Consider the following 25982-nt stretch of genomic DNA (forward strand, 5'->3'; position numbering starts at 1 on the left):
CATACTGCTAGCTGGAAAGCTTCCATAGATTTCGTCATGGAGCCCCTGGATCAATTCATTCGCTCAGACGGTATTAAGTCAGTCAAAAATTCTTAATTCGGCAGATAGCCTTAAAGAGTTACAGCAGCAAAACGATGCAGAGTTGAATTCATGAAAGATTAACAATGCAAAACATTTTAAAAACATGTTATACACTATGTAGAACACTCAGGTTTAATAATCTTCCCATAATCATGCTCCATGATAAATATCACAATCAATCTAAAACAGTGCATCAACAGACTTCAGTAAAAGAAGGAAGTAAAGGACTGTTATGGGAGTTTTCATGAAGTCCCCCTGTGGGTTTAGACTTTATAAAACTATCCCTTGGTATACAGGCCACAACTCTTAGTATAGGTCTGTACTACCCAAAGGGTTGGTAGAATGGTAGAGCAGCAGGGCTGATCTTAGGAGGGAGATGCGAGCTGTAGGCAAGTATAATGATCTCAGTCAATACATAGGCCCAGAGAAACTCTTACACACTTGCTATAGTAAAATAGATATTTATTTTATATACACAAGGTTAAGTTATTCAGGTAAATACTATTCAAACTAATCAACAAAGTAGAAAACATAAGCAATACTTCAGGCGAGTACGCTAATAGAATATTACACAGATCATGAACAGTTCAATGGTAAGTAAAATCACTTATAGCAACTCAGAGAATTTTCTACTGTAGGAATTAAAAGGGTTATTCAGCACTAGCAATAGCAGTTCAGTACTTTCAAAGACTTATAATACTCTTCAATGGCTTAAAGGCTTTAGCAGTTTGTTAGGTAAGATTTTCATAGAAATGGTAAATCTTCCTGACCTGGGTCAACCCTAGAACGTTTTGTTTTACTAATGGGATATTTTTCCTTAATACCTCTGTGGGTGGTAACCTTTTTTCACACTCACAGAATATTTTACTCTTTTCATGGGTATCATTTTTTAGACTCCCCATGGTGTCTTTTTAAAGTTATCCTCTTTAACACCTTTTTGGCAATAAGTGCCCGTTGTGGCTGGGTTGGGATATGCGTGATATTTCCGTCACGGAAAAATCTGCAACGGAAACGTTCGCATGGGAATTGTACGCACTACAAATGTTCGTAGATTTCCCATATGAACATCCAATAGAAAACCATACATACACCCCCACTCAACACACCGCCAACATACCCCCACCATCCTACTTACCTTTCCTTCCTTCACGCTGTGTCCCTGCAGCGCTGGTTCCCTTTCACTTCCGTGATCGGGAACCAGCGCCGGAGGGTCTTTTTTTGGGCAGCTGCAGGGGTTTCCCCGCAACCCCCCACTCACTATACTGTATAGTATAACGAGTGGGATGTTGCGGGGGACACCCTCGAACCACCTGGCATTATTTTTCTTCTGGGAGGGGGTGGGGGAGACTCGCCCCATCCCACCCAACCCCATACTGACCCCAACGAAACACCTAAACACATACCATGAAAAGTTAGAACTTTTGGTAGTTAGAACTTTTCGTGGTGTGTGTTTTAGGTCATTTGGTGGGGTCAGTAATTTTTATTCTGACATTTTGTCCGAAACCCTGGGTTGCCCTAGGGGCTTCCCTTTTTAAACTTTCTCTGGCTAACCTTGAGAACTACAGTTCCCAAGTGTAGACAGGCTCTTTGGATCCTTTTTGCATTTTATTCTGTGAAGCCAGCAAACCCCACGTTATGTGGAGTTCTGGGCAGATACAATGTATCCCCTTTGATATGATATCTTATTTATAAGGCGCTTAAATACCTAGAGGTTTCACATTAAAATGGTAACAATTCTATTACAAGGACAAGCTTACCTTCAATGGGTGGTGGCAGTGATGCCTTGTATTCATTTGGTGCACCTTTACCATGGGCTGTGTTTACAGCTGCAGTAAAGGTACCGAAGGGTGCTCATTTTACCAAAATGGTCCCAGTCTTCTTTTTTCGTCATTTTAGTCTTTGTCTGTTCTTGTTCCTTCCGCCGACATCCAGGGTGGGAAATTTCTTCGCTGGATTTTATTCTTTGGCGGCATTCCCCTGGACTCCCCGCCCAGGTTCCAGTCTGTCTGTGAAGGCAGGAAGCGAGGGAGATTGCAAAACTGTACAGCCCTTTGTCTTCCACCTTGCCCGAACGGGAACAAATCCCAGTGGGGGGGCTGGCTGTCCCGATTGGACAACCAGACTGCCGCTTGCTGTAAAATGCAGGCAGAGAATGCAGAAGTTGTGCTGTACTTCTTGTTAAATACTGCGAACCTGGAGGCTGAAGAAAAGTCGACCACTGGAACCGAGATGAAGGAAAAGCGGCTCAGACGTTTTTCAGCGACCAGAGAGTGTGCTGTGTAAAGGAAGACTGCTGTAGCTCTTCCTTCCAATCGACCTGGGGACTCCCGACCATGACCCAGAACCTGGTGAGACCCACTAGACTCAAGGAGACCTGCATTTTGAGCCATCCCACGCGTTGCTGCGACCTTGTGTTGCTCCAATACCCCAATCCCCTCGAGCCATCGTGCAGTGCACAGCCTTCCGAATTCCAAATGCCGCAGAAACTTCGTGGGCATCCTGGTGGCTCTCCAGAGACACAAATAGAGTCCGAAAAGTGCCCTCAACAGAGTGCTGAACCTTGGTAACAACGAGAATACAACTGCAATTCTCTGTCTTCTTCTGTGCTCCTCGACAAGGCGCCAAACCCGCAGCCGCAAGGAAAACCGAGACTTCTCCATTGATCCCTGCTGCAAAGTTCCTTCTGAGGTCTTGTTTTCAGACACCACAACAAGGAATCCACTGACTGGCTATTTGGCTGCAGATCCTGAAGTAGTCCTGCTGCACAATCTTCAATGCTGAGGTACTGTGTTGGCTTGGGTATGTACTTACCTGAAGTCTCTTAGGATTTCTGTGTAGCTGTGGGGTGTTTAATGTGATGGGGAGGCCTCTCATCCAGTGCACCCAGTCCCACTGCTAGAATCCTGCTACGGTGTCTTCTGTAAAGCCCCTGGACCATTTTCTAACTCTAAAGTAATATACTCACCCGTTTGCCCAGTCTTCCTAAGAACTCTAACCTTTGCTACTGAAGAATCTATCCTGACACTGCCTGTTGGACACTAGATCCTATTGACCCCCCCTTCTGCCACTAAGGACACCTATGCTCCCAGAATAAGGGAAAGACTTTTAAGGGATTGGAATTTTGCTTAGAAAAGAAAATAAGTGTTTACAAGTTACTTACTTTTAAAAGAGTTGCTTGGTAACTGTAATTCTAAGAGAGAACAGTTGTAAAAGTTCTTACTTAACCTTGGATGTGTGATGCACTATTCTTAAAAATATGGTGAACATCTTTCTTTCCTTAGAAACCGTTTTGCCATTCTAATAGAAAGGAGATGTGAAGGTATATTACCCACCTATGATTAGGTTGTGCCTCTTTCCAAAAGTAATGTATTGGTTTCACCAGATTATTCCCGTTAGGGTAATTGAAGGAGTGTCCCCGAACTGGGCCTTTCTTCCCCTGACTTGCTGTTAGCCTGTCCAGAATAAGTCTATTAGGTTGTTGCCTACCTAGAATAACAGAGTCATTCAGTAAATTGTAACATTGGGCTGTGCTTTCCAAGGTACTTGCATAGCTGGGAAAGATCTAACCTGGATTTCATTTTACTTACCTTTAATTAGCTGTGTGCCATCCAAAAATAAGTAAAGAGTTACTGCTTATCTCAATCTGTGTTGCACCTGTAATTGAATATTACATCCTTAGGTTTTACTCACCTAGAATAACTGTTTTATCACAAAAGTAGATATAGGTTTTTACTGTACCTGGAATAAGTGTTCCACTATTCACCAAACGGATACTATCCAGTTGACTGATTATGTGATTTGTTACTGAGAGTCATTGTACAACTGGTAGGGTCTACTGCCCTGGCATTACTGAATGTAAATGTGAAAGTAACCATTGGTTTTTACTCCCCAACAGTAGGTGTGTCCTATACTGAATGTGTATGAAAAGGTTTTGGCTTCCCTAGAACTACTGTTAGGTGTTCCAAATGAGGTTTATACTTTGAACTGTGTGCCTTCTCGTATAGCGTTGTGTTTTTATCATTGTGATTACATATAAATGTGTGATCGTACTTATTTACCACTAGATTTACCTAGGCCTAGCTGTATTTAAATAAATCCTGTATTTTTACATGCATAGTGTTCAGTGTTTCTTTGGACCATTTGTATTACAATTTCATTTGTACTGATTCTACAGCCCTCTCTCACTCCTAAAATAAGTTTGTCTGCTCTACCCTGAACTCAGGTAATACAGCCTCATACTAGGAGTGGAGTCTTGTACTGCCTCAGTTGAATGGTTTTACTAAGCCCCAAGTTGGACTTCAGAAAAACTGTCCTAACAAAGTCCATCACTATCTAAGTAGGAGTTCTCCTAGTCAGAATGGAGGGACAGCAGATAAGGCGCAGCAGCAGAAAAGGCAAAGTCCCACATAATTTTTCAGTTACAAATAAGTAGGATGCTTTTGAGGGTCACAAAGGTTTCAGGGACCTTGGGAACGGCTACCTATAGGTGCACACGTATTCGTCCTCGGCGAACGGTATGGGTGAACACCCAAACATCGGAATCAGCACTCCAGCAACGCAAAAGCGAAAAATGTTGCTTGAGGTAGTACTATCCAGAGTCCCACAGTACCTGAGGAGTGAGTGAAGAAGATGAGGCTGGATTCTTTCACGGTGCAGCAGCAGACCCAATCTCCTGTTCCTTGATCATGGTGACGAAAAGGAGGGACTCTGGAACGGATGTCGCTGCAGCAGTCGAGAGAAAAGTACTCGTCAAGGGATTCTTCATGCTCCCACGTTGGTCTGCAGTTTTGGCGCCTTTTCAAAGGTACCAAAGATGAATCCGCCACGATTCTTCAGTCCTGCACTCTGGTGAGGGGAATTTGAGAAGGTGGATATTGTCTCTGGAGGTCCAACTGGAGCTCACCAAAGTTCTGAGAGGATTTGTTCACTGGAAGACTATGCTCTGCAATATGTTCCAAGGTCCCCTGGTATTGGTGGTTTGCAGCCCAGGAAGTTCACAGCACGTTCAGAGATTGCTCATTTTGCAGGTCGTCATATGGCTAGTTGGTCCCACCAGCCAAAGGGAAGGAGTGGTCCTCTTTGGAGCTTCTCTGTCAAACAGGGTCAGGACAGCCGCAGTCTCTTTGCGGTTGCTGGAAAGGGCTGCAGGCATCTCTGGTCGTCTTCTTCTGAACTTCTGTTACAGAGGTTGATTTGCCTTCTGCCTCAGGAACCTCACCTTTTATTAGGATTTCACACTCGTCCTCTGCAAACTCTCCCTGCAGTTTACAGCAAGGTGTGGGTGGTTTCCAATCAGGACAGCCATCCCACACCACTGCCCAGTGGGAACGGTTTCCTTTCAGGTAGACCAGAAGAGAAAGGATAGAGTTTTAGGATCCTCCCAGGCTTACTGTCCTTGCAGACACAATGGAGCCTCAGCTGGCTACACAAAGGGTTCCCACCAAAGCCAAAACTCGCATCAGGCCCTCCCCGACCCAGAATGGTAAAAAGTACCAAGAAAGGAAAACCGCACAAGAAATGGCGAAAATAAAATAAAGGAGCTACCTTCTTGGAACAAAGGTGACCCTCCTGTTCATAGCCGCAAGCTGTGAAGACAGCCTCCTAGCAAATATAGCACAAAAGTCGGCAGAACATGTCCACTGCCACCAGCCAAAACTGTAGGGTTGTTACTGTTACAGGAGCAGAGAAGGGGAAACAAGGTAGCCCCTCAGCACTCCACACAGGGTGGTGTGTGATGACCTGTCAAGGAAAAGCCGAGTAGGATTAAAAGTATCCCACTATCCTTGAGAGTAGTAGGTCTTAAGGAAAATAAAGGAATATAAAAAGGGAGAACCCACAGGGCTCCCAGCAACACTGCACAAAAGGTGCTGTGTGCTGCAAAAGTGAAACATAGATGCCTTAAAATGGTATGGAGGAAAGCAAAGCTCCACAAAGTAAAAACAGGGTTCCCTTGGTCAGTGCGAAAGAGATGAATGAGGGGCAAGGATTCCCTCATTCAGGAGAGCAAGAAAAATGTCCCTTAGTCCAGAAAAAAGGGGGGTCTGGATTTGGCATAAACTGCTCCCTAACAAAGTCCATTAAAACGAATCATGAACTGGTGTTAGATAAGAATTGATGCAGTCACACTTTGTGAGACTGCACAACACGTAACTGCTTGGTATTCGGTAACCCACCTTTTGGTATAGGTCTATACTCCACAAGTTCGTAGTGTGACTGAGCAGCCAGGCCTATCTCAAGAGGGGTAATTGTGTGCTGTAGCAATGAAATTCATAAATACAAGTGTCCAAGTAACACACGCTGAAGGTGTAGGTTATAAATAAATTATCCATTTAACATCCAGTTTTAAATAATGATTCTTTAAAAAGGTAATTCATACAACAATGTAAATATACTTTAAAATTACTTTTCAGATTCTGAACAAGTTAGTGGATACTCTTTGGATATGCTTCTTACACAATTCCTACACCCTAAGGTGACTTCATTCACAAAGACAGTAATGGCATTTATTTATCGCACTAGTTACTTTGCAGATTCTGAGGTTGCAGAAAGGAAAGGTTTGAGGAAGGAAAAGGTTAAGCAGGTTCTCAGTATATGTGAGGACACTTAATTCTTCCAAGGAAATCTAGACAAGCCTTTCCAAGCAGTAACAGTCTAAAACAGGTTACCACCTATGAGGGAAAAACAATATCAAAGTCAATGGGCTAGAAGAGTCTGCACGGAGCCAGGACAGCCAAAGTCATTCGGAACACAGTATATGGAGCTGAGGCACTTCTTAGAATCAAAGTCTTGCACAAAGTTAGAGAGTTTGTAGAAAATAACTTCTAGGTTCACAAGCTGTTAAGCCTGTGAAAAGAGTTGGAATCAACTCTAAAAAGGTAAGTCACTGCAATTCCCAAAACAGAAAAGCACAGATAAAAGACAATGTGGCAAGTACCCCAAGCCAAAACAGTACCTCTGGTTTGAAGAAGAGTGGTCCAGCTGGATTCTGTCTTGTTACAGCGGTGCAGACCTCGTGTTCCTGAGCCTCAGGCGTGGGGACAAGAGAGGATGTCTGGAGGGCTCTTGTGGCGGTAGTTTGGAGGTCGGCAGCTACAGGCTCTTTTCGGTTCAGCACCACTTTGCAGTTTTAGCGCTTAGTAAATAGCACCATTGCAGATCTCGCATACCGGTTGGGCTTCCTCAACACTCCTTAGGTCCTGCACTCTGGTGAAGGTAGTCGAGCTTTGCTCGTCCTGCTTCTGGAGGGTCCCGGCCATAATCTCCAGATTTCAGACGTTGCACTAGACTACGGATTTCGCGACCTCTGCCACTCGGTTCTTGCAGCAGTGAAGTAATACAGCCAATCAGGGAAAATGGTCCAGTGGAGTTAGTCTCCGGGTTAGTTGGTCCCACTAACCCAAGGGAAGACGTCGTCCCTTCCGGAGCTTCTCTGTCAAATTGAAAAAGGCGTTTCAGCACAGCAGCAGGGCTTTACCAGGCAATGCAAAGGTCCAGGAGGATGCAGCAAGCTTCGTTCACGGTTTCTTCATTGGGTATTTCTCCTAGTGGTCGGCTTTCAAGCAGGCTTCTCCCATTCATGCACAGCCTAGGCAGTCAATTACACAAGGTGGCTGTCCTGAATGGACAGTCAGCCAATCAGGACTGGTTGCTTTCAGGCACTCCTAGAGACAAAGGACAGGGACGTTTCGGGAACCTCCTTCACATCCTTTCCAGACACACTGGAGCCAGAGGTGGGCTTCAGGGCTAAAGCCCGCCAAAGGCAAAACGCACAAAGGGCTCAAACCTGGCTCAAAGCACAGAGTAAAACCCAAGAAAGACCTCACAAACAGAAAATGGTGAAAAAAGAAAACCGGGGCCAGTTTGACGAAATGGTCCGCCATGGGTGCTGTACTGCAGCCGAGGATTCAGCCTGCGGTAGAAAAAAAAAACAAATGGTAGGAAAATTAAACCACTGCTACCAGCCATTTAAAGTAGGGTGGGTAACATAAAAAATGTTACATGAGAATGTAGGATAAGGGCCTACTAGGTAACCTCCACCCCAAGACTCCACATAAGATGGGGTGTGCTGGACCTACAAAGAGAAAACGGTAAGGTAGGGTAATTTTCACTTAAATATTATTGGGAACAGTACTTCACAAAAAAAAAGGTATTTAAACCTTATGAGAAATCGTAAGGGATTTCTGTGTGTCACCATACAAAAAGTAGATGCATATCTAGTTTGTCAGACTCCAAAAACAGAGGAAGCACATAATCCAAATCGGGTCAAAACACATGAGGGAGTGAGAAAGAGGTCTCACTCATTCCAGGGTTAAAATTAAAAAGTCCGGAAGTCCAGCAAAAGAGTTGGGGGTCGCTAAGGTTGAAGGGTATTAGCACAGAAATGAGAATTCTCCCTAACAACTGCCACTATACACGGACGAGGTGACTGGTATTTCTGAAAGAGATCAAGACCACCATTCCAAACCTGATCGAGACGCTCACACGTTTTGGGGAACAGATGTATTCCAGGCCTTAGAAATTTCTCCTCGAGTTAAAAGAGCAGTCACAAAACTGACAACGTGGTGGACACCTTTGATGAGTTGGAGAAGACTACCATCTGTTGACACAGGCAGATGGCTTTTGGAAGCGCATGTGCTGGTCCTTCCTTCCCCGACACACAGGTCAAAAATCCTGATTTTGTAGGGGTTATTTGGATAATTTATTTTATTATGTACACTTGAGCATCTTATGTTTTATGATTAGTTTAAGATGTGTGTCGGATTCATTGAGGTTATGGTTTCGAAAATGTAAAACTGAAAATTAAAGCTCGATTAAAAAAAATAAAAGCTGTAGTGACAGAGGAACTTCAGCCCAAGTTCATTTGACCACAAAATACATTAAATGCCCCAAAAATAAAGACAAGAAAAGGGAAAAATAGTAGACTGCAAAACCCCCCAAAATTAAATTCGGCACTAACGACTGTATGCAAGATGGGGCCAGGAGCTAGGTACTGACATCAGTGACCAGTTCCTAGCTAAATTCATTGGCACAAACTCACAGTGAACCAATTAAAAATCTAATCTCGTCGCTGGAAACTGATAGCAACAAGTAAATATCTGAGCCATGCAACCTCCAACCACACAGGTCACAGAAACAAGTACATGTGTTCAATTTGTCCGATAATTTTGATTTTTAAAAAATGGGTTGCAACCCGGTGTGTTTATTCGTATATGGGCGTGTCTTAAACTAAGTTTTGCTTCAGCAGAAAATGCGGCAATCTCAACTGTCCACCTTCCTCCATTGCAAAGTGAGTGATCAACCAGCCAAAAAGCCGAGAAATATTGCCCTTCACAGAAGAACCTGCCTGCAAACCAAAAGACTACTCTTAGAACAGGGGCTCAAATGAGTCTGAATCTAGGATTGTAAAGTCTGAAACACTGACGCAGTCCCTTACACACACTCACAAGGCGAAGAGGTTTACGGCACACAAAATATGTGAACTTCTAGATAGGATGTACATCAACATTTAGAGAAAATCATACAAGTAACACTATGTACCGACTCCTGTATGCGAGTCTCATTGTCCTGGCCTAGAAGAGATTGATTGAATGTGCACACTTGTGGAGCGCACTAATAATCAGGTGAATCTAGGTGCTGTAGATAGTGAACCACCTAAGTGAAGTAAGTTTTCAATTGTGTCCCAAACATTGGAGACATTTGCAGATGAAAGCAGTTTGAACTGCTAATTGTCACCCTCCCTTGGAGCTTAACCGAAACAAGGGGATGCGCAAAAGAGGTTTTGAATTTCGACAGCTCTTCTAATGTAAATATTGATGGACTTTGACCAAGAGATGGGCAGTTATTGAAGGAATACATTTGAAAGCAAAACAAGAGACATGGGAGGTGTCTTTAGGTGGTAAATAGCCCCATCATCAATTAACCCCTTTAGAGCTCTTAGGAAGTGTGTGTATAAAACGTCTAAAAAAGAAATGTGGTCCCATTTTGGCTCCAGTCACGGAAATAGGTCATTATGTAAATAAGGAACCATTAAATACTTTGCACTCTGGGCAGTCTCTGTGGGGGATATTAAGAGGGACAGTGCCCAAAGGGTTATTCCACAAAAAGTAGATCCAGCCCAAAACCACCTTCACCATAGCAGTCTGCCCAAACGCATCCTCGTGGAAGTCTGGATTGGTCTCATTTTCTACTTTACCAAACATAAAATGCTGTAATATCCAAGTTAGAGCTTACTTTTGTACACTTGTTCTTTGGATACTCCCTCAGTATTCAGAACCACCTCCTTCATTTCCCCTAGGTTCCGATCTAATAGAGGTATAATCATCTGTAGTGGATTGTTTTCTTACCTTGTTCATTGGGTTGATAATCCACAGTCTCCACCACCACAAAGTCATGCCAATCAATCTGAGCATATGAAACTCGCTCCTTCTCCTTTTCCTCCTCCTCTTTTTTCCGTTCCCGCTCTTGAAACTTCGCCCACTCGACCCTATAACGCACCTAAGAGAAACACAGTATATTCGATCAGCGCGAGAATGCCCGCTTGTGAGACCAGAATAAGGGTCAAAACCAATATTGACAGTGGGAGAAAAGCAGCGAGAAACCCAGGAAGCCCTCTTTACCAAGCAAAAGAGGGAGGAAAAAATAAAATGTTTTCCATCATTCCCAAGCAAGACAAAAACTGTTACAAAACCAGACCAACTCTTGGATACAAATGTACTCATGAACAGGGAGAGGCCGGGCAACACGGGGTGGGGGCAGTGGGGCCGGGCAACAAAGGGACCGGGGGGGATGGGAAATGAGGGAGAGGGGGCAGGTGTGTTTGGCGGCTGGACAACAAAGGGACCTGGGGGTCCAGCTGGGAAACAAAAGGAACATTGAATGGGGAAAACAAAAAAGGGGGGGGAGAAGGGGTTGTGATACTCACTATCGGTAGATTCAAAAAATAAATACATAGAGACTAAAAGTAGGTGTTAACTTGTTTCCGAAACAACTTTTATTAACAATTTAACTTTCTTTTCAGTAAAAAGGATACATGTTGACTCTTGAAGATGGTTCTTGGTGTGACGGAGATCCTCAATCAACTCAAAGAAGGTCTTTTCAGTTAAATCTTTGTTTAAGTCTGTTTCATCAATACTGTACAATATTTTGAGGTTGTACTCCTTGAAACTAATCAATTCGAGTTCAAGTGTCCGTTCTTTCTATTATTTCTAAACTGTTCCTTTCTCATTTCAGAAATCTTACAGTCTTTTCACTCTTCTTGTTCCCTCTGAAAATAATATATTTATGCAGTCTTCGCCTCTCTTATTTCTCACTGTCTTTATGGATATTCGGTTGTCAATTTCCTCTAGTAAGAACAAGGTTGTTTTGTTGCGAATTTACTTTAACAGAACCCTCTTCGGTTCCCTGAGGCGTTACTTGTCTTTCTGATCCTTCTTATTCACTCAGACATTGTCCATAAACATCCTCATTTAACCGTGCCATTGTTTTGTTACTACTCGTAGTTGACTCACTATGTTTTGCCATGCCCTTTTTGTCTATCCTTTCAGATCCTCTTCACTCTCTCACACACACGCGTACCTTCACTTTCTTTGAAGCTGTTATTCACTAGCCGGAGCTTTGCTTTGTACTGCCTCGGCACTCGGGACCCGTGATCAGCTGTTCCTTCAGAGACAGCTTCCCCGTCTCCTCCCCTTTCTAACAGTTTGCTTCGTCGTAGCTGCCGGGACAAACTCCGCCCGTCGAAATCCAACTTCTGGGCAGTGGACAGTTATGCTGGCATCGTGTTACCTCTCCAAGACGATTCGGACGTCTGTGCAGCGTGAATCAGCTGTTCTTCCCGACGTTCGTAATAGTGTTTACTTTTACGTTCAGCGGGACTCCTCTCACTCGTATGAGACCTTGATTTCGGTCCGCCGTAGGAGACGTTCCCCACAGACCATCAAACTGAGTAGCGATTTTAAACGATCGCTCGTAGAAATCACTTATAACTTAACGCAACGGCGTAACTCTTAATCTTCCTCATTTAATAAGCCCACTCGTAACTGTCATTCCTCCGGCTCTATCTCCTGGCAACACAGTACAAAATAAACAAGACAATCGTTTGTTGACATAAGCTATTCTCCGATTGGTTCAGTGGTTTGTCACACTCATTTACTTCTGACAGCCTGATTAACCCTTTATATGCTCTTGATGCCTGGTATTGTCAAAGCCTAAGCCAGCAGGTATCCTCTTTATACATTTTGTCTCATTTTTATCACACGGTAGTTCAGCCAGACCAGGTTACAGTACAGAGTCAGCCATGCTGCAACTAAAATCTAATATGACTAAAATCAATGAAGGTTCCACAATGCTCCTGATGTCCTTAGACCTCTCAGTGGCTTTCGATTTGGTGGACCACCAACTTCTTGTGAACAGATTGGAGGAAAGAGCCAATTTAAGTTCCAATGCTAAGAACTGGATGCTATCCTTCCTAGGCTCAAGAACTATCAGAGTCTGTAGTAAACAAGCACAAGCCACAAGCAGACCCAGTTAGCATGAATTATGGTATACCTCAGGGGGGAGCCCGGTCACCTATTTTAAATAATCTGTTTACAGTCCCCTTCTTTGATGATCTGGAAAATAGGAACATATGCTTTTCGAATTACGCTGATGATTCACAGTGTCTTATTACTTTACCCGGAAACTATGACCAGGACATAGCGACCGTAGTAGAAATATATGATTTCATCCGCAAATGGATGGACGCGAACGGCATGGCCCTGAATCCAGGGAAAACAGAGATGATGCTGTTTGGTTCGAAACGAAGGTTGGATAAATAGACATCAGACATCGAACTTTTAGTATCGATAACCATGTCATCCAAGTTAGGGAGAAAATAAAAATCCCTGGAGTTACATTTGAGCAATCGCCAAGTATGTCAGCCCATGTAAATAACAATTTCCTCGTCGGCATACGATATTCGACTCCTGGCACAAGTAGGATGTGAAACTATCGCGAGAGCCATTATATCTGTTAAACTGGATTATTGTAACTCTTTACTTATTGGTATAAACAAAACTTAATTGAACAAACTCCAGGTAGTCCAGAACAATAAGAGCACTTATGGGTCTTAGAAAATATGCCCATGTTTCAGAGATAAGAAAACTGCATTGGCTGCCCATAGAGCAGAGGGTGATTTTTAGACTCCTAACCATCACATTTAAGGCTCTGTCCGGTGATGCACCTTTCTACATAACTAAAAGGCTAAAACCCAAGTAAATAAAACGATCACCCCATTCAAACTGAGATCGAAACATTGAAGTTCCTAAAACCTCCTTAGAACTTGTGAGAAAGTGTGCGTTCTGGTCTAGCGCCCCCGCTATATGGAACGCCTTACCATCCAATATAAAAAACTGGGGCTCAATTGGAGAATTTTAAAATAAACTCAAGACACACCTCTTTAGATAATTAGCCTCTTAAACTATCTGCTTGAAATTTCCTCTAATGACCTGCGCCCGTATGCCTTCGGGCCACTTTGGTTGCACATAACAAATAACAGAACATAACGAAGGGACCAGGGCTGGGGGTGGGGAGCTTGGGGCTAGATACCAAATGGACTGGGGGATGGTGGTTTGCAGCCAAACATCAAAGTGACCGGAAGGGGGTGGGGGGAGCTTGGGGTCAGGCAGGGCAACAAAGGGACCGGGCAACAAAGGGACCGGGGCAGGGTGGACAGCCAGGCAACAAGGGGAGCAGCTGGGCTGCAAAGCGACCATGGGAGGAGGTAAGTGGGCAGCCGGGCAACAAAGACCATTGGGTGGGACGGGGGCAGCCAGACATCAAAGGGACGGGGGCAGCAAAGGGACTGGGTAGCTAGGACCAGGGGTAGGGGGGCAACAAAGGGACCGGTGGCTCATGGGGGGGGGGCTTACCCCGGCAATAAATGGGTCGGATGGGGTGGGAGGTACGGGTGCCCGGCAACAAATGGACCGGGGGTGGGAGGAGAAGTCTGGGAAGCCCCGCAACAAAGGGACCAGGGAGTCCTGGGGGAGCAGGACAATAAAAGGCTTGGGGAGGGGGGGGCAACAAAGGGCTGAGGGGCCAGTGGAGCAACAGAGTGCCTAAGGGAGGCAGAGGGAGGGGGGACACAGACAGCACACGTGCAGGAGATTAGAAATCATTCCCACTCTTCTTTGAGCCTCCCAGCACTAATCCTGGACTATATGGTTCAGTGACCCAGAGGGTAAGACGTCTCACTTCTCCCCTGCAATTATATTTGTTTTGGGAAAATTAGAACCTCTTGGGATACCAGTGTGGGTAGACTACTCCCCTTTGTTCCAACATCCATGGTTTCCCATGCCAGCACCCCCACCCTATGTGGTGTGCAGCCAAGGCTGCCTGGAGTCCCTTTTACAATGTTGTTTTGGGTGCATTGGGTAATCCATGTGTACAATGCAGGAGTAGCCTGCTCCTTTTTTATGAAATGAGTTTTTACCTTTGCAGCTAAAGCAATCTTGACTCATTTTCTTTGTCCAAGTAATACTTTGGTTATTTTCAGGAATCCTGTAAACCGACTGGTGGCACTCATGTTTATCCTTTTTGTGGCTGCATTATCGCTCTCGGTCTTTTTAGCCAGGATAATGCACCTAATATGTCCATAGAGCCAAATGCGCTTAAGATGGATTTCTAGTATCTGGCCAGATTTCATGAGGCCACCTTTTTATTTGCATTTCTTTATTCGTTTTTTCCATGAAACAAACATTATAAAAATACTTCCTGCAGTCCCACACTCTGATGAGGGGGTCTGGACGAGTTGGATTGTGTCTCTGCAGTGTCCTTGAGGGCTCAGCGAAGACTTGGACGGATTCGGCTTTTCCCCCAATGATGCACTCGAAATAGGCAGCAGGTCGCCTGGTATTGGGGTTCTGCAGCTCTGGAAGTGATTTTTCCCTCGATATACTGATTTATATAGCGCCTTAAGCCAAAGCACTTTACAGAGAACATATTTACATACATTCATCGTCCCAACCGAAGTTGGTACTCATTTATCGACCTCGGAAGGATGAAAGGCTGAGTTAGCCTTGCCGGGATTCGAACCTACAGATCGCACAGATCGCAACAGCAGAGAGCAATCAACCCGCAGAGCTATTTTACCGGCATATGTGCTGTAAGTAGGTTGCCCTCTAATGGGGAACACCTTCGGGATTCCACTCAAACCGTGAATTGTGCCCGACTGCATTTGACAATTGCATGCATCTAAAGTTCTCCCCTCTACCCAGGGCATATTTTTCCAGCAAAGTCTCGAACGGAAGGAGACCGCCTCCCGGAATCACATCAGCCAAATTCAAAATTCCCTGACTCTGCCAATGCCGAAAGTGGTCCATTTTAATGAGTTCCGGGAGGAGCGCATTGGCCCATAAAGACTGGTTTAGGGTCGGTCTCCCCCTCCAACCAATGTTTGTATGCGCCTCGTCCCAGACCCGCTGTACATACCGCGACATATGTGGAAGCGCTCCTCCCCATCCCATTTAGTGTTGGTTAACATTGTACCAAGTGCTGTTGGTTTTTGGTGCCCTGCAATTGTCCAGCCTCAGAGGCAGGTGGGAAAAGGATATAGGCCCCATAGAACCCGAGGAATAGGTGGAGGTGCTATTGTCCCCAAGAGAGATTTGTATGTCCGCTAGGCTCCGCCTTATACAGTATAAGATAGCACATTGTGTGTATTATTCACGGGTCAAACTGTAGGTGGGGTTGGGCTGATTGTTGCTTACGATGTGGGGGGCACGGGAGCTCGTTCTATCACATCCTTTGGGAGTGACCCTCGATCCAGATACTGTGGGGGAAATGTATATACAGATTGTCTGATGTGTTGAAGGTGGATGTCCCCATCAGGCCCGCAATGTGGCCCTAGTACTGGTCAAGAGAGTCATTGCATCGCATAGGGGTTCTTCAGATCGCTCCCGGGTGGCCAGTTGGATAGCCGAAATGAACAGGTGTATGGCCTTGGAAAGAAGAGTATACAATGCTAGGGGATGCCCTGCAAAAGGTCTGGAAGGTATGAGGTAAATGGGCGGAGACTGGTAGGGAAGATAATGGGGGGTTGGGCGGAGGGTGGTAGTGCTAGATAGGGTTGTAATGATGTATTTGTCGGACTTCCATGGGGTGCCCAGGGATTTTATACCACACAATGTCTATATGTCCGTGCTGCTACGTTAAGCAATGACGAGGTTACTGTTCTTTTTTACTTTTATGTTTTGTTAAGGAAACAAATAAAAAATGTCTTATAAAAAAAGTGTATTTTAAATGGTATCAACAAAAGCGCGCAAGGAACGGTCCTATTATGAAATAGCCGGTTGCATGCCTATTTTACTGAAATTAATACAGGAACCAGTTAGAAACATGAACAGCCCCAGACTATCACTGCTGCACTCTACTTTCAGGTGTATTTTTAACATAAGGTTTCAACATTTACACGCTAACTTTTGTCATACAGATTAATTAAATTCATATGAATTCTTGTTGAGGAATACCCATTATGCAACCCTTCAAAAAAATGGCTTGCTCGCTGTAGAAAAAAAAAGGCCACATACCTGTTCCAAAACATCTTTTGGGCTCTCTGCCTCCTTTTTCAGTTTAGCAATTAACCCTTTCGGTGGGATCAGTATCTGAAAGAGGAAACAAATCACAAATGAGCCAAAATTCTTCAGAAGCCACCTTGACGTCAACCCAAATCTCAAACAATTTAACGCAGCTGTAGCTAATTTCATCATCAAGTACTGACACGCCAATTAAACTCCAATTTAAAGAATCCAATGCCAAAGCAAGATTTAGAGTTCTCCTTACTCAGTTACCTACCAGTAGGATAACAAGCATTGGTAATCCCAACAGTTTTAGCTCTTGTGTAGGCATGACAAAGGTATTTGTCTGGTACTGCTGAACTGGTGCCAAATGGCTATGAATGGTAGCAGCTGCAAGATAATGCAGGTAATGGAGCATATAATAGCAGTGCCTGGTAAATTACCTATAAAGATCTATACACAAGCCAAAGTGTTATCTTTGCCAATTATTTTTTTTTTTAACAATGCTGTTTTTTTAACAGGACTTCAGTGAAGCACAGGCCTACTGCTCATTAATCAAGTGGCTGAAGGCACACTTGGGTAAGACATTATTATGACACCAGTAGGATATTTACAGCTCTAATTAAGCCATTAACTCTCAGAAGACTGCTTTGAAATACCACTCACAGGAACTTCAAGCACAGTTTGATGTTACGGCTAAAAGAAGCAGTCTCAAGGATCCCAGGATGTATTTTAGGAGGGCTGGGGAAGGAATTGGGTAAGAATAACCATAGGAATTAGCATGGACATGGGCAGTCAATGGGTAAGCAAATAAGCAACTGCAAGCTTTGTGTTCATCATATGACATCTCCATACTAGCTGCACTCCAATGCAATAGTTTCACCTTATAGGTGCCGCTAAAGTACCACCCAATATCCAAACAACAAATCCACACATATAAAGAGTGTTTCTCCAATATATTGAAGAATCACATGGCGGCCCTTCTGCAGTGCACGCCATTCCATAACACCACACCACACAGACTGAACAGAAGAAAGAAGCACTAAATGCAAGACTTTTTCCACATTGCTTCCCCTGTGGCCCATTGTTGGGGCAACCTCCATCTGCAGAAGGGATGTTCCTCTGTCTAATGTGCCCAGAGTACCGGGTCAGGAAACCCTGTAACTCACTGGCTGATGACAGCTTTTTGTATTCTATTCTTTTGGAAGAATGCAAAGTGCTGCAGCCATTTTGTGACCAGGGTTTGGCAGAGTGCACGAGCAAATACTTTGTCTTCCTTGGGCATGTCCTTCTAGTTGCTTCAGGGATGTGTCCTAGCAGTTAATAAAGGTGTTAAGGAGATTTTTCCACAGCACCCTGGTGAGGGGTGGTGCACTAGGTCCCAACCACAAAATCATTATGGGGTATAAATGACTGCAGTCTTGGTTTCACTCATGGGAGGACAGAAGGCCGCTGGGTATGTACAGATTGTCCCAATAGATGACCAAAGAAATGACACTACACATGTATACTGAAAATATACCCTTTTATAGAGCTGCACATTAAATATCTAGTTCAAATAAGTACTTTTAGAGTGGAACAAAACAAAGGGCCTCAAGGTAGATCCTTTAAATTCCTAAGGTATACCTGGCGGGGAACTTTCCACACAATGCTAAGGGGTGGGAGAAAAGGGACCCCTAAACGGACAGGTAAATACATACACTTGTCCAGGAATCACCATGTCAGTACATTGGTTAAAAATAATTGTTCGGCACAACCTCCAATGCATTATAGGACGCATACACTTGAAAGGGAAAATGTTTGACACATATATAGTGCAAAAGAGAGTGATTGAAGGGGTTGAATCAGTTAGCAACCAGATCCAGAGGGACAGCCAAAGATCCAGTAAAATTAGACACAATGTATCAAGCCTATTTAGGACAGAGCTTGCCTCTACATACACTTCGAAAAACTAAGGGCTTCAGAAAACCATATCTGAGGCAGTACAGAAACGTCACTCTTAGTATAAGGCTGTACCACAAAATAACATTTTTTAGCATAGAGTTGCAAGGCTTACCTTAGGAGGGAGAGTAGGCTGTAGCTTGGTACAAAGAATTCCTAATGTATGTATGGTCAAAAGAAACACTGAAACACTTCGGGAAGTAAGTACTATAAAAAGGGACAATATAAAAAACAACTCAATACCTATGGTATAAAAATCAAAGTAAAACCTTATTTAGATTTCAATAAGCAGTCAAGGTGAGTCAAACCTATAACACATTCAGAACGGCCTTAATCTATTCTTGGTGAGTAAAACCGGGTTAGGTATACTTTTAGAATACAATAAGTAATTCAAGGGTAGTAGACCCTATTGGTCCCAATATACAGTGTTATTCAGTTTAGACACACTTAATTAGGCCAACACTATTACAAGTCCATCTTGCAACATGTATAACTTTCTTCTATCAGGAATGGCTACAGCTACACAACAATGTTACTTTTTACAACACAGTTCAGAGGGGGTACAAACCTAGTGAAACTATTTTAGAAGTGCCAGGAGCAATTCAGGGAAAGCAAAACCCAACAGGCGAGTAATTTACCATGTACTCTAACCACACACCGAGTGATTTCAGTCAGGCAAGTAGGAGAACCTATTTGAATTAACTCAGCAATATTACAGTTTAAGAAGAGCAGAAGCTATTCAAGGTCAGTAAGTAACCCAATATTCATTTCAGCAGTGTATTATGCAGTTCCAAGATAATTAGGAACTTTATTACTATTTTAGGACTGCTCTAAAACAGTTCAGGGAAAGCATAACCCAATGATACACATTAGGAAAGAATGCATTTCAAGGTAAGCAACCTCATATACTTTTAAGAGGGGCTACAAACAACTCAGACACAAATTACACTAAAGCAGATCAGGGAAAGCAAAACCGATAAACATTTAGAAGAGCACACACCTAATCAAGGTAGGTAACTCCTATTGTGCAGCGTTTACACGCATTCACTTTAGAGATGATAAAACACTGCCAACTCTTTTTAGAAGTGGGAACCACAATTCAAAGCTAGTAAAATAACATCTATACTTTTAAAAGAGCAACAAAAGGTATGCATTAACTTTTAGACAATTTGTAACTTATTCTATGGCAGAGATACAGTTACAACACTAACTCATTTACAAGTACGCACTTTTACACTTGTTACAATTTACAAACAGAAGCCTATCAACGTCATTCCCTAGTCTATAGCAGGATTTCTCATAGGCAGAACGGGGACCCTAGTGGTCCAGGAACCTGCTGTAGGCAGGTCAGTATAGGGTTCAGGTAGAGGAAAGTCAGAGTTCCAGAGGATATCTTCTTCAACAAGTGAGTATTAGCTTCAGAGTTAGTGAAATTCAGGGACTTCACAGGTGGCTCCCTATATGCATTCCAGCATTATACCCGAGCGAATGGTATGGTAGGGTAGAATGGTATGGGAAAACTCCCAAACACTCAAATCACCCACTCAGCTTCACAGGATTCACACAAGACTTAAGGTAAATATTACCCAAGCCAACACAGTACCTCAGCAGAAAAGTAGAGCTCCTGAGTGGATGCCTTCAGGATGCAGCAGCACAGGATCAGGTTCTTGGTCTGAAGAATGAACCCTGAAGGAAAACTGGTGGCAGTCTTCAACGGGGGAGGCTTCCAAAAAAGGATTTACAGCTTCTCGCAGCTCTGTGGATTTGGCACCCGTTTACAGGTACCTGATTAAGAGCAAATATCGCTAGTCAGATTATCTTCGCTCTCTTGGTGCTGCATTCTGGTGAGGGGACGGAAGACCATGCACCGCACACAGGCTCGAGGTCTCTGGGTATTGGCATTTTGGAGCCCAGTAAGGTCACAGGACGTCGAGGGATGGCTCATTTTGCATGCCTTCTCAAGACTAGTGGATCTCATCAGCCTCCGGGTCGGAGTAGTCGCTTACGGGACCACCAGGTCGTTTTGACGGAAAGGTTACATCAGGCTCTGGTTACATAGCAGGCTCTCCAGTCGCTGGACATCGCCACAGCCGTCTTTTCTTCATCTTCTTCCTCTATGAATTTGGTTCCAATGGTCGACTTGTCATCAGCTTCCAGGATCGGGGTATTTAGCAATAACTACAGCACAATAACTGAGTATAAGTGTTATTTGAATACCCGTCACTGTGAATCTCTAGGTTACAACCCTACAGCTCACACTGACCCCTCTTGAGATAAGTCTGGCTTCTCAGTCACTCTACCAACTTGTGTAGTACAGACCTATACCAAAAGGTTGGTTTACCTATTGCCAAGAGGACAAGGCTGGTGTAGTCTCCCACAGGGTTACTACATACAATCTTGACTCACAGCAGCACTGGTCCAATACCCCACTGGGATAGGACATAGGAGGAAACCCAGTCAACCATCTAAATGAAAAGTGAGCCAGAACAGGAGCCATACTACTGATCACTAACCATCACAAAGCCATATAAAAAAGGTGCTGCTTCCCTCGACCAACAGCCCATTGACTGCTGGTGTCAACCCAACTCAGTCACCCCCTCGGAAAAGAGACTACTGGACCCCAACACGAAATTCACCGTGCAGGCGTTTCATCATTACCAGCAACATGGAGAAGATACCCCAACCAACCAAAGCAGCAATACCAGGCAGGGACCAAGATGCCTCGAAGGCAGATGTTCGATTACTCCTTGATGAAATTAGAGCTATGAAGCCCAGCATCTCTGCATCAATAGACAGTCCAAACAAGAGTCAGCATTCTGGAAGACAGGATTGCGGCAGTTAAACATTACCAGTAATCCTCTGCCGTCGAAGAAATGAAAGTCGAAAGCCGCTTCCTGAACCTAGATCAGAGGGAGGCGGATCTTGCATCGCAGATCAACGATCTTCAAAACCGAGACAGATGCACAAACATAAGCATAATTGGGTTAAAAGAGACTCCTGGGGAGATCCCCACAATCATTGGAAAAGCAGGTCAAGAAGCTTGTTGAATCCCTCTTCGAGGTACCGCCTACCATAGCATGAGAGTTTGACAGGATTCCCAGGGGAGGAGGCCCACCTAACGGCTCAAGATCAGTAATTGCAAAATGCCATCACTATGAACAAAAAGCGGCCATTGTTGACAAAGCGGGGAGCCAAGAGACAATCGGATTTGAATGATCTAACATACAGATCTACCAAGACCTATCCTTAATCATTCAACAAAAGGAGAGATTGCGCTCAACTGACAACATGGCTAAGAGACTAAGGCATTACATATCGTTGGGGTTTTCCATCTTCATTGAATTTCAAAGCAGAGGAGAAGATTATAGAATCACGAGCGGCGAGGAAGCAGCAGGGTTCTTGCAAAGGCTCCAGGGAGAAGACGGAAGTCCATCTTTGGGCGAAAACAGAGGTCCCACAGATCCAAAGAGTCAAGCACCTACCCAGATGGGGCAGAGGAAGGAAATATCCTAGGTAAGAATCTTAGCTCCAACATCGCAAGACTGAACAGCGATCCGCTCACGCTTAAAACCGCAATTAAGGATGAAACCATTTTTATTAAAACCAACGCATAAGACTCTCCCAGTTAGGATCTAGAGATCGACTTATGGAAAAGCCCACACACACAACGCAACTAACTAAGGTATTAATGCTCCCGGGACGGCAAGGATACACCAAAAAGCGGCCTTCGTTTTTCTATAGGGCGCCTTTCTTTGTTCTTATATCCATGTTATTGTTGAATTTTTTCTTTAATGGTTTAAATGGGGAGTTAAAGGGGGTACAAAGGATGGGCAACATGCAATAAAACCGTCCTTAATCAGGCTTAATTTCTGGAATGGGCAACTTGCGAAGATAAAATGTACAACATTAACCAACAGCTCAACATGGAATGGCATACTTTTGACGCCCGTAGGGTTCAGAAGCAAAAATTGGCCCAGAGATGGGGCAAGCAAAACAATTGTGCCTCGCTGAATGCAAAAGGACTCATCACCCCCAAATACGCTCAATGCACCATTTCTGTCCAAATGATCCCAGTCTTCTTTTTTCAACACTCTGTTTGTGAGATCTTTCTTGGGTTTTACTCTGTGCGTTGAGCCAGGTTTGAGCCCTTTGTTAGTTTTGCCTTTGGCCGGCTTCAGTCCTGAAGCCCACCTCTGGCTCCAGTGTGTCTGGAAAGGCAGGTTCCCGAACCTCCCGTGTAATTAGTCTCTAGGAGTGCATGAATGCAACCAGTCCCGATTGGCTGGCTAGCTGTCCTTTTACGACAGCCACCCCTGCTGTGTGATTGACAGCCTAGGCTGTGCATAAATGGGAGAAACCTGCTTAAAAGGCAAGGGTTTTGGGACTAGAGGCAGAGTCGACCACTGGGAGAAACACCAGACAAAGAAGCCATGAACGAAGCTTGCTCCATCCTCCTGGACCTTTGAATTGCCCGGTGAAGCCCTACTGCTGTGTTGAAACCTTTTTTCAATTTGACAGAGAAGCTCTGGAAGGGACGACTTCTTCCCTTGATTTAGTGGCACCAACTAATCCCGAGACAAACTCTACTGGACCATCATCCCAGATAGGCTGTACTTCTTCGCTGCTGCAAGAACCGTGTGAGAGGTGTCGGGGGGGGGGGGGAGGAAAGGGGTGGGCGAGTCGAGAAATCTGTAGTCTAGTGCAACGTCTGAAATCCAGCCAGAAGCCCCAGGAGTCTCCCACGGACCCTCCAGAAGCAGGACGCCCAGAGCTCGAGTCCCCTCACCAGAGTGCAGGACCCAAGGAGTGAAGGATGCCCAACCGGTATCCGAGATCCGTGACGGTGCTGCTTACAGAACGCTGAAACCGCGAAGTGCTGCTGAACCAAAAAGAGCCTGCAGCTGCAGACAACCTCCAAATTGCTGCCGCAGGAGCCCTCAAGACGTCCTCCCTCTTGTCCCCACGACTGAGGCTCAGGAACCCAGGGTCTGCACTGCTGCAACATGACAGAACTCCAACTGGACAACTCGTCTTGTAACCAGAGGTACTGTTTAGACTTGGGGTACTTACTTTACTGTCTTTTTAGCTGTGCTCTTCTTAGTTGGGACTTGCATTAACTCACCTTTAGAGTTGATTTCAACTCTGCTTTTCATAGGCTTCACAGCTTGTGACCCTACAAGTGATTTCTACAAACTCTAGAACTTTGTGCAAGACTTTTTATCTAAGAAATGCCTCAGCTCCATAGACTGCTCCAATTGACTTTGGCTGCCTTGGCTCCCTCCAGACTCTTCGAGTCCATTCACTTTGATATTTATGTCCCTCATAGGTGGTAACTTGTTTTAGACGGTTATTGCTGGGAAAGGTTTGTCTAGATCTCATTGGAAGATTTTAGTGTCCTCACCTATACTGAGAACCTATTTAACCTTTTTCCTTCCTTAAACCTTTCCTTTCTGCAACATCAGAATCTGCAAAGTGTATTCAGTTTGATCTCTAAAAGCCATTACTGTCCTTGTGAATGAAGTCACCTTAGGGCGTAGAAGTGTGCAAGAAGAAGTGTTTAAGAAGCGTATCTAAAGAGTATCCACTAACTTGTGCTGATCTTGAAATGTATTTTAGAATATATAGTTAACGTGTTACCTAAATTGCCCTTTTATCAAATGCTTATTTAAAAATTGATGTAAATAAATATTTATAACTGAAACTGTTACTTGTATCTACGAACTTCATTGCTACATTTACCCCTCTTAAAATAGGTCTGCTGCTCAGTCACACTACCAACGTGTGTAGTACAGACCTATACCAAAAGGTGGGTTGGTTAATACCAAGCAGATACGTGTTGTGCAGTCTCACACAGTGTTACTACACCAATTCCTACCCAACAATTGAAAGTAGTTAATCCAGAAGAAACCGAATTACTCAATGCACCAATCAGTAACACAGGGATTCAGCAGGCATTATCTAAACTCAAAGCCGGGTCAGCCCCTGGCCAGGACGATATACTCTGGCCTTTTACAAAACATTTGGGCATTCGAACCCCCCCCCCCCCTTTTTTTTTTTGGAAAACTATTAAATTTTGCAACAAGTGAAACAGAAAAGCAAGAACCATTTGCCCCTGCCTTCCATCCCCTCGCACCTCCCGGCCCCCAGACAACGAGCCTCCGCTTCCCAAATCACCATTCCACTGGATAAACATATCATGATCATTGTAGGTCCAACAGTCTCAGGCGCTGCGGGCACCATATCACACTAAAGACATCTTTACGAAATTCCAAAATTTCGCCCCAGTCCGCCGCAAAGTTCTGTAGTTTGTTGAAAATGGTATAAGTCGCCCATTCCACAGCCACTATTTCCCACATCTTCCGGAGCCAGTCTTGGCACACAGGGACCTCAACGCTCCTCCACCTCTGTGCTATTAACATCATAGCTGCCAACGTCAGTATCACCTTTGCTTTCTCCATCCCTCTAGGTTCACCCGCCACCTCTTTTGTCCGGATGCCCAAGAGGATGTGCACCAGTGTTCCATCATCCCCCAGGCCAAAGACCAGATCTTGTGCTTTCCGTATCTCCCCCCCCAAAATGGTGCAATCTTTGGGCATGACCACCAAATATGCTCCGCTGTGCCTACCAGGCCACATCCCCTCCAACATTTCTCAGAAACCGCGGGGTACATCCTATGAAGCCAAGCGGGGGTATAATGCCACCCATACAATATCTTAGTTTGTTGTAATTTAGACGCCTTGGCCAATTTAGGGACCTTTCTCCATAGACTCTCCCAATCTGATCTGTCAATCTCTTTCCCCAATACCCGTTCCCATTCCCATTCCTGCATAAAGGGCCACTGGGTGCCCGCATTCACACTGCTCAAAATCTTGTAAAATGTTAGAGATTAGGCCTTTCGATCCATCATTAGTGAGGAGAAACCTCTCAAATAGCGTTGGGTCTCGGGTGGCTGCCTTTTTAACCCCTGGATGCATAACCCAATGCCGAATTTGTGCATACCTCAATCTCTCGCTTTCATGGATGACGAATCCCATCTTACAGTCTTGAAAAGACAACAATTTCCCCTCCCTGAACATATCCGCCGGTTTCCTGCAACCACCTTCCTGCCACTGAATAAATGCCCCTTTCTCCAATCCCGGTGTGAAGACCCCATTACCAAAGATAGGAGTGAAGGGAGATGGAAATGTAGTTATGCCCCCCCCCCCCCGAGCCCGTCAGTTTATCCCAGGTATACGCCATAAGCTTAGTAATAGCGCTCTCGTAGAGATGCCGGGGCCTGAGCGATTAGGGAAGCCATAGAATTTCTGCTAGGTTGCGATGCGCCACCGCCTGTCCATCCTCACCCACAGTTTATCTGTCAACCCCTCGTCGCCCAACGGCCATTCCCTCATGACATGAAGTTGTGCA

The 25982-nt window shown here is 44.5% G+C and overlaps 1 protein-coding gene across 1 annotated transcript in view; it reads right to left on the reverse strand.

Annotated features, from left to right (window-relative positions):
* Positions 1–25982, reverse strand: part of SF3A1 (splicing factor 3a subunit 1) — a 429521-nt gene that overhangs the window by 330533 nt on the left and 73006 nt on the right. Inside the window, exons 5-6 of the mRNA XM_069619306.1 lie at positions 16647–16721; positions 10425–10575 (exon numbers count right to left, since the gene is read on the reverse strand). Coding sequence (XP_069475407.1) covers positions 10425–10575; positions 16647–16721 — 226 coding nt within the window. The remainder of the gene's footprint in view (positions 1–10424; positions 10576–16646; positions 16722–25982) is intronic.

The sequence above is a fragment of the Ambystoma mexicanum genome, chromosome 10, assembly GCF_040938575.1.
Source record: "Ambystoma mexicanum isolate Mex_15411 chromosome 10, UKY_AmexF1_1, whole genome shotgun sequence".
In the NCBI taxonomy this organism is placed as follows: Eukaryota; Metazoa; Chordata; class Amphibia; order Caudata; family Ambystomatidae; genus Ambystoma; species Ambystoma mexicanum.